The 8,484-nt window shown below is 51.6% G+C and overlaps 1 protein-coding gene across 5 annotated transcripts; it reads left to right on the top strand.

The window, feature by feature from the left end:
- Positions 1-318: 318 nt before the first annotated feature.
- Positions 319-8,304, top strand: PGAM5 (PGAM family member 5, mitochondrial serine/threonine protein phosphatase). 5 transcript variants are annotated; one of them, XM_072802020.1, is made up of 7 exons: positions 319-524; positions 1,097-1,284; positions 2,820-3,035; positions 4,501-4,626; positions 4,705-4,793; positions 4,897-5,027; positions 7,299-8,304. In XM_072802020.1, the coding sequence occupies exons 1-7, from the start codon at positions 334-336 to the stop codon at positions 7,447-7,449; spliced, it is 1,092 nt and encodes a 363-aa protein (XP_072658121.1). In that variant the 5' UTR covers positions 319-333; the 3' UTR covers positions 7,450-8,304. The 5 variants fall into 5 exon arrangements, with proteins under 5 accessions (XP_072658121.1, XP_072658120.1, XP_072658122.1 ...); XM_072802019.1 differs by having other exon boundaries at positions 4,894-5,027; XM_072802021.1 differs by having other exon boundaries at positions 4,874-5,027.
- The last annotated feature ends 180 nt before the right edge of the window (positions 8,305-8,484 follow it).

The raw sequence follows: 8,484 nt of genomic DNA, 5'->3' as shown, positions 1-8,484 counted from the left end.
GCGCAGCGCCACGCCAACCGGAGACGCCGCGCGTAACGTCGCCGCTCGAAGGCAGGACTGACCTGCCCCAGGGACTTCAGCACGGAATCTGGGAAAAGGCCTCAGAACCGTCGCACCGTACGCCTCTTCCACTTTGTTCCCGGAAGCTGTCCACCCCTGGCCAGGAAGTTCCCCTCCAGCCCCCGCCCCGCTGGCCCTGGGGGCGGGACTTCCGTCCCCGCGCGGACGGCCGGCCGGAAGCGGACCCCTGAGGAATCGTGTCCCTCGGGGCGCGCCGTCCAGCCGTGAGTTCCTGCGCGGGGTCGGCGCGGGGTCGGCGCGGGACGGGCGGGCATGGCGTTCCGACAGGCGCTGCAGCTAGCGGCCTGCGGCCTGGCCGGGGGCTCGGCAGCTGTGCTCTTCTCCGCCGTGGCGGTGGGGAAGCCCCGCGCGGGCGGGGACGCGGAGCCGCGCGTGGTCGAGGCGCCGGCGTGGGCGGGGACCGCGCGTCCCGGGCCGGGCGTCTGGGACCCCAACTGGGACAGGTGCGGGGCCGCGGTGGCGTCGGGCGCGGGGCCGGTGGGCGGCAGGGCCTTGGGTCCGTGGGGGTCGGCTCCGCAGAGGGCAGGCGGGGCGGGCCCGCGGGTGGACGTCTCTCCCGGATGTGGCCGCGCGGCTGGCCGTGATGGCGGACGCCCTGGACGACAGCGGTGCCGGGGACAGCGCGCGGCCCAGACTCGGGCTGTCAGCCGGGAGCCCTCGGATTGGACGATGCCTAAGGGCGGAGAGCAGGGTGGGTGTGGGGCCCTCAGTGCTGGCCTGGGCCTCGAAGGAGCCTCTCTGCTGGAAGACGGGCGAGGACACGTGGGACAGGAACGTGCGCCTCCGGGTCTTGTCATGCGTGGCCACACGCGTGCTTATGGGGCACCTGGGAAGTGGCGCCTCTGATCAGGAAACACTTTTTAGTGTTGTTTGATGTTAACGAATTCGAGTTTAAAAACCAAACAGTGCAGGTTTTTTATGCTGTTTCTGTGTCGCAATGATAGTATTGTTGATACGTTGGATGCAATAAAGTGGATTTTTGTAATTTCACCTGTCCCTTTCTTTTTAAATGTAGGCTCTTTGGAAATTTAAAAGTACGTCTGTTGCTGGTGGTGTGCTTCTTATCGGACGGCTCTGCTCTGGAGTCTGGGAGTGGTCATTGTGGGATGGTTCACCCAATCCCAACTCCTTACTACTTTACTCTGAACGAGGGGCACAGAACTAGTATTTACTGTCAGCCTCGTTTTATCAGGAACTGCATAGGTATTCTTTGTTTTAAACCTTTAATTTAAAAAAACGTTCGAATAGTTTTAGATTTACAGAAAAATCGGAAAGCTACTAAGAGTTATACTCCACCCCTGATTTTGTCTACTGCTAAGGCTACTGTCCTTGTAATACTGGTATGGTGTATTGGCCACAATCAGTGAACTAATATCTGTTTGTTATTATTGACTGACATTCATACTTCGAGATTTCCTCAGTTTTCAGCTATTGTCTGTTGTCTCTTCCAGGATCCCACCTGACAATTAGTCGTGTTTCCTCAGGCTTCTCTTGGGTGTGACAGTTTCTCAGACTGTCCTTGATTACTTTGACAGTTTTGAATATTGATAATCAGGAATTTTAAAGACTGCCCCTCTGTTGGGATTTGTCTGTTTTTCTCATGATTCAGTCAAGGGTCATATTCTCTTTTTCAAATTTCAGTACAGTCTTCTGAATTTCTTTTTAAGGAAACAGATTCATTGTGAGAATAAAGTATGTATTTGAAGCAGCACTGGATTCTAGCTCTGTTGGTGGAAGCTGACACACTGTATTTGCTCACCAAGTCCGGGTTTATGAAGGAGGAGGGTGTGCTGGAAAGTTCTAGAGCCTCATCTGATGAAATGTCCAGCCTCTTCCTGGAGAATTTCATCCAGTCTAGGCTTCCTATGTGTGTGCCTGTAGTCCCCATGTGTCATCCCTGGCTCAGCCCTGGACTCCTGTGTGGCATCTCAGCCTCTTTGTATTAGGGCACCCTAGGCTCGCCCAGCAGGACCCCTGAGCTGCCACTGCTCTCCTCCGAACTTACCCTGCCACCATTTTGTCCCAGCTGGGGATGCTCTTTTCCTAGCCCATACCACAGACCTTTAGCTTTTTCAAATTTCCGTTCTGGAAGCCACCAGACATCCCTGTCTTCCAACAACCAAATCTTAGGTTGTTTCTCGGCATCTTCACTGGTGCTGCCCCCCATCCTCACCCCCCACCACCTCTTCAGCTCCTCAACCTTCCAGGAGTGCCATCCAATAGACTTTTCATAATAATAGGAATGTTCTCTTCCTCGCTATCCAATGTGATCACCACTATCCCATGGGTTACTGACCATTTCAAATGTTCTTAGTGTGACTGGGGAAATGGAGTAATATCTTTATTATTTTGAATTTAAGTAGCCACACAGCCAGTATCTAGCATTGGACAGCACAGTTGCAGGCTCTGCTTCAACATGGCCACACTAGCTTTGTGGGCACTCCCCAGCTACCCCTTCCTGGTACCTGGTTTCGTTTTCTACACATCTCTTATCACTTGGCTGTTTTTATCAGTCTCTTTTCACTAGAACACAAGCTGCATGAGAGCTTCATTTGTCCACTTCATTCACTGATCACCCCAAACAGGCCTGGCACTCCGCTCTGGGTAAATGCGATGTGCTCTAAGAGGATGGGCTCTTAGGGGCCACAGCAGAGGGCAGAGGGTATTGTTTGTCCCTGCGCTTTCCCAAGACGGAAATACCGTCTAGTCAAAAAAACTCAATTCTGATTTGTGAGCAGAGATCACAAGGACACGCCTCTCATATTTCAACATTAGGCGAGAACCACTATCCTTGGTCAACCTGCGGAAGAGGAACCTAGACTCTGGAGAAGAAGAACTGGCGTCCAGGCTGGACCACTGCAAAGCAAAGGCCACACGACACATCTTCCTCATCAGGCACTCCCAGTACCACATGGATGCCTCCCTGGAAAAGGACCGCACTCTAACACCCCTGGGTATGTGCTGGGACTCAAGCCCCAACTGACACTTGTCCTAGTGACGCTGGGCCCCTTTGGACCTGTGTCAGGGGCTTGGCCCAGATTCAAGAATTGTCATTAACAGTGATCATCAGCCTAACTGATACAAGACAGGCATTGAAAACATCCTCAACTTTAGGGGCGCCTGGGTGGCTCAGCAGTTGAGCAGCACCTTTGGCCCAAGGCATGACCATGTGTCCGGGGATCGAGTCCCGCATCAGGCTCCCTGTGGGGAGCCTGCTTCTCCCTCTGCCTGTGTCTCTGCTTCTCTGTGTCTCTCATGAATAAATAAATAAAATCCTTGAAAAAAAAAATTCCTCAACTTTAAAAAATGTATGGTGGATCTCACAGGTGATCAGACCCAAAGCACAGCAGAGGTGTTCTATACTCCCTGATGCTCTGTAAGTGGCATAGCCCATGCACCCTGTTCTGCTTGACTTAACCTGTTGCTGAAGATCCTTCTATTCAGCACTTGCAGATCTGTTTAAAGTTTGCTTCATAATGGTAAACAGACAGGATTGAGTGATAGCTCTAACCATCTCCCTGGCAGGAGTGCTACTTATTGCAGTTTCTTGCCATCGTGAGCAGCACTGCGGGGCATGCCCTTCCACCGTGGTCTTTGTGCCCATGTGCAAGCATATCTGTAGAAGAAATTCCTAGGAGAGGAAGTACAGGGTGGTCTGAGATAAGGTTTACATTTTTAAAGATGTCTTTGTTGGATAGGATATTAGCCATCTGTGCACATTCAGTGCTACATGCACTTGAAACTGACCTTCTGAGAGCATTTTCATCTAGATTCTAAAATATATATATATATATATATTTTTTTTTTTTTTTTAATTTTATTTGAGAGATTGAGCAAGACAGAGCACAAGCGGGAGGAGGGGAAGAGGGAGAGGGAGAAGCAGACTCCCTGCTACGCAGGGAGCTTGACTTGGGACTCAATCTCAGGACTCCAAAATCATGAGTCCAAGGGAGACACTTATCCCACTGAACCACCCAGGCATCCCTAAAATATATATTTGAGAAAAAAGATTTGTATTTGTACACAGACTGTACTTAGTAATGCTGAGGCCATTTGGTCTTTACGTGTTGACATCTGTGATAATGCACAACTGGTCGATCCATGGCACGTTGCAACTCCATGTTTGGACAAAATTAAAAGTGGCATAAAGGACACAAAGATAGGAACAGGATCCCAGATCTCAGGGATCCTCAACCTTGGTCATTAACATTCCTTCTGTATGGAGCTAAAGGTAACTGCATTATCTCATTGTTTCCACCTGTCAAATGCTTGGCCCCTAGTTAGGGCCAAACCCCAGGAGGGTCTGCCCGTCTTGTTCCCCAGCCGTAAGGGCACTTGGTAAAGGACTGGAGTATTTCTGAAGTAAACAAAAGAGGAACTCCAGCAACCTATAATTCTCTGGTGTTTTTCACCTTCAAGGTCGTGAACAGGCTGAACTAACTGGGCTCCGACTTGCAAGCTTGGGGTTGAAGTTTAATAAAATTGTCCATTCGTCTATGACCCGAGCCATAGAAACCAGTGACATCATCAGCAAGCACCTGCCAGGTGAGTGCCCCGCATCTCCAGGGCGCACTGGGTGGCTAGTCCTGAAGGGGCAGCACCTAGCTGCGGCTTCTCTTACAGGTGTCTGCAAGGTCAGCACAGACCTGCTGAGGGAAGGCGCCCCCATTGAGCCCGACCCGCCTGTGTCCCACTGGAAGCCAGAGGCTGTGGTAAAAGCCCCACTCCCCCCGAGCCCCCCCGACCTGCAGCCTGCATGCCCTGCGGCCTGCATGCCGTGGCCATCCTTAAGATTCCTTGCTCTGCCCCCAGCAGTATTATGAAGATGGAGCCCGGATTGAGGCCGCCTTCCGGAACTACATCCATCGGGCAGATGTCAAGCAGCAGGAAGACAGTTACGAGATCTTCATCTGCCATGCCAATGTCATCCGCTACATCGTGTGCCGGTGAGGGGTGACATAGGTTCCCTGGCCCACCATCCTTCCTGCCAGCCTGTGCCAGTGCCTCTTCCCTGGAGACCTTAGCCTTCTGGGAGAATGTCAGTTTGGAGTTTTTCCATGATCGTGTATTTATGGCGGGAATAGCACAAATGTGATCCACTTGTCCAGGGTAGGTCGGGGTGCCCGAGAAGTCAGTGGCACATTCTGGGTGATGCTAACACGGTCACTTGGTTCAGGCACTGTGCGCTGGACTTCACAGCGTACAGTCGGTTTTTCCCCCTCAGTGATTTGTAAGCGTCTTGGGAGACAGTGCAAATCTTCTGTCCCTCTGATTTATACCGACTGACTTTAGCCCATTGGGAGTTCCTGCCACAACAGATACAGTGGTGGTGCTCACCTAATGGTGGTTTTGCATTTCTGTCTGTCATTTGTTATTTGAAATCCTTCTGTAAGACCTCACTCTTACTCTCTGTTTATTTGTAGGATTATAGACTCATAGATCTGTATTTAGCACTGTGGATTAGAACCCATCACCATGTTCGTCCCTTCACTGCTCTGGCTGCCCCAGCACTGGCTGCCCCAGCATTGGCTGTTGGGCCCCCAGGAGGCTTCTGTGTCCTCTGGACCTGCCTCACTTCCTGGCACTAACGGAGGTTCCAGAGCCCTCATGAGTGATGCCTGCCCTGAGTAGCAGCCATGTACCAAAGGCCCTTGGAGGTAGTTAGGCCAGCTGGGTGCTTATGTATTTAACCAAAGTTCACTTAGTGAAAAATTTGAAGTAACTGGAATCCCAGACACCCCCTGGACCCATTAGAAAGTGTGCATTGGGCATTTTAACAGCTGAGGGATCTCCTCTTGTGATGAGTTTGACAGGGCAGGACAGGACACAGCCCACCGGCTGGCCCACAGGACTATCCAAATGTAGGCCCAGGGTCCTTGCTCACCATGCTTGATCCTTGGACCTTTCACCAGGGCTGGCAGGAACGGGGTCATTTCCCCTCCAATGTCCCATGCACGGCCTCTGGTGAGAAGCCCAGGGCATCCGAGGCAGGGGGCACACTGATGCCAGGAGTCAGGCTTCTCAGCTTGGTCACAGGGCTCCAGGCCAGGTGGAGTGTTGCTGGGGAAGAGGGGTGAGCCTCAGACAGGCCTCCACACACTCTGAAGTGCTCAGCACTTCATGCCTCCAGAGGGCATAGTCTCAGAGCTCCTGTGCTCAGCACATGCTGTTCCCCGGCACCACCCTCATTGCTGCTCTGGATGTCTCTGCACCGTGGAAACGCCATAATCTAACACCCTGTGACAGGCTGACCCCAGCAGCCACTAGAAGTGACCCCAATGCTGAAAACTAATCAGAATTGGGGACTTGGAGTAGAGGTGACCTGTGTGCCATAAAGGGCTAGAAGGAACCAGAGCATCCCTGTCACAATACATGAGGTTATTTTGGAGTTTGTGAGGGACACAAGGAGAAGACTTTAAAAAGCACCATGGTGGCTGCAGAGTGAGCCAAGGGGATGCCCCTTACCATTTAGGGCACAAAGGATGTCTGATGACTTGGGGAAGCCATGATGATACTGGGCTTTTCAGCAAATACTGCACCTAAAAAGTGTTCCTGAGGACAAGGAAAGGCTCTGGGCTTGTGGATTATACCACCCTGTTCCTGGGCAAGAGTGGAATAGGAATGGGTCCATTGCACAGTCCGGCTGCCCCTGCCCCCTTTTGGTTACACTGGAAAAAGAAGTCAATGGAAGCCATGTATTTCTGACTCACATGCACATCTGGAGTTGGGTTAATCCCCTGACCCAAAGAGGGGCTGGGCTGTCCCCATCCCCCTTGATTTGATGGGAGATCATCAGCCCAGTAGCTCTGTCCTCTGAGAGACCCCTTGCTGAAAAACAGGAGGGACAGACTTGGCTATATGGGTCCCAGCCCCAAGAAAATCTCTGAGGGGGATCCCTGGGTGGCGCAGCGGTTTAGCGCCTGCCTTTGGCCCAGGGCGCGATCCTGGAGACCCGGGATCGAGTCCCACGTCGGGCTCCTGGTGCATGGAGCCTGCTTCTCCCTCTGCCTATGTCTCTGCCTCTCTCTCTCTCTCTCTCTCTCTCTCTCTCTCTCTCTGCGACTATCATAAATAAATAAAAGTTAAAAAAAATATTAAAAAAAAAAAAAGAAAAAATCTCTGAGACCCTAACTGGGGTGGGGGCTATTGCATTGCCCAGACCCCAGCCTGTTTTGGTGGCTGAGCCCTCTGTTCTAGCATGTTCTTTCTCTTTCCAGGGCACTGCAGTTCCCTCCTGAAGGCTGGCTCCGCCTGTCTCTCAACAATGGCAGCATAACCCACCTGGTGGTACGGCCAGATGGCCGAGTGGCGCTCAGGACCCTCGGGGACACAGGGTTCATGCCTCCAGACAAGATATCGCGCTCCTGAGAGCTGCTTGGAGGACCTGCTCTCCTCTAGCCCCTGTGGCTCCCATGGGTGTCACCCAGGACATGGTTCCTTCCCCATCTTCCCTCCACAGGCTGCATTGTGGTTACATTGCACTCTTCCTGGAGAGTGAGAAAGTACAAATATCTCAAGTATCTAAAATGTGGTATTTGGGTCCATACTTGGCAGCCCAGGATAGAAAAGGGAATTGTTCTGAGCAGAGCAGCCTGACTTCCCTCTTGGGGTTTCCTTCCCTGTCTACCAGGATGAGGCCTCACCGATGCCATGTGCAGGGACCACGGTCAGTCCACATGGGTGTCTTCAGTCACTCCCACAGCTGGCCACATGGGCCCTTCCCGGCTCCTTGGCACAGCCCGTCCCGGCACTCAACTCCGAGGAGGGCCGCCAGCACTTCCATTCAGAACTCATCCTACATTCTTTAAGAGCCTTTTACCACTTAAATATTTGTCAACTAAAGACTCTCATCTGGTTTCCTGCTTTGATAACCAGTTTCTCAGTCTGGAGTCCTGCCCGACACCATTGGGTCTGAACCCAGCCACATTTAGCAGGTGGGGGAGGTGGCTGGATGCTGATGGGACAGCAGGGCATCCTATTTCAATAAAATACTCAACAGCTCAGTCTTTGCCTCTGGCTGTTTATCCTTTATGCTTATGGATTAAACTATTTAGATGTGATGTGTCCATCCCAAATATTCTGTTAACTTAGGAGAAACTACAATTTCTATGAAGTGGTTATGAACATTTTTTGCAATCGGTACAACTGATTGGGACATTTAATCCATTTCTCTAACTTTGGAAATAACTGCAAAATAAAATTTTATTTTACCAACGTTTCAAAGTATTAATTGTGAGTGTTTTAAAGAAAATAAAAGCCCATGTACTGCAACAAACGGCAGCCCCAGATGCTGGAACAGTTGTAGCCACAGTAGCAGCAAGCTCTTTCCCAGTGTTTTTGTGTTCCCAGAGTTGACAGCTTCCTTGGGCATCTGCCCACTCACTAGGCCAAGGCCCAGACTCA

Source organism: Canis lupus, chromosome 27 (assembly GCF_048164855.1).
Source record: "Canis lupus baileyi chromosome 27, mCanLup2.hap1, whole genome shotgun sequence".
Taxonomy (NCBI): domain Eukaryota; kingdom Metazoa; phylum Chordata; class Mammalia; order Carnivora; family Canidae; genus Canis; species Canis lupus.
Note: the sequence above shows the minus strand (reverse complement) of the source record. Positions and strands in the feature narration are given on the sequence as shown.

Coding starts and splice junctions, on each gene's coding strand:
- PGAM5 (XM_072802019.1), top strand. CDS start 334: ATGGCGTTCCGACAGGCGCTGCAGCTAGCGGCCTGCGGCCTGGCCGGG. Junction 525..1,096: donor TGGGACCCCAACTGGGACAG/GTGCGGGGCCGC, acceptor TTTTAAATGTAG/GCTCTTTGGAAATTTAAAAG. Junction 1,285..2,819: donor TTTTATCAGGAACTGCATAG/GTATTCTTTGTT, acceptor ATTTGTGAGCAG/AGATCACAAGGACACGCCTC.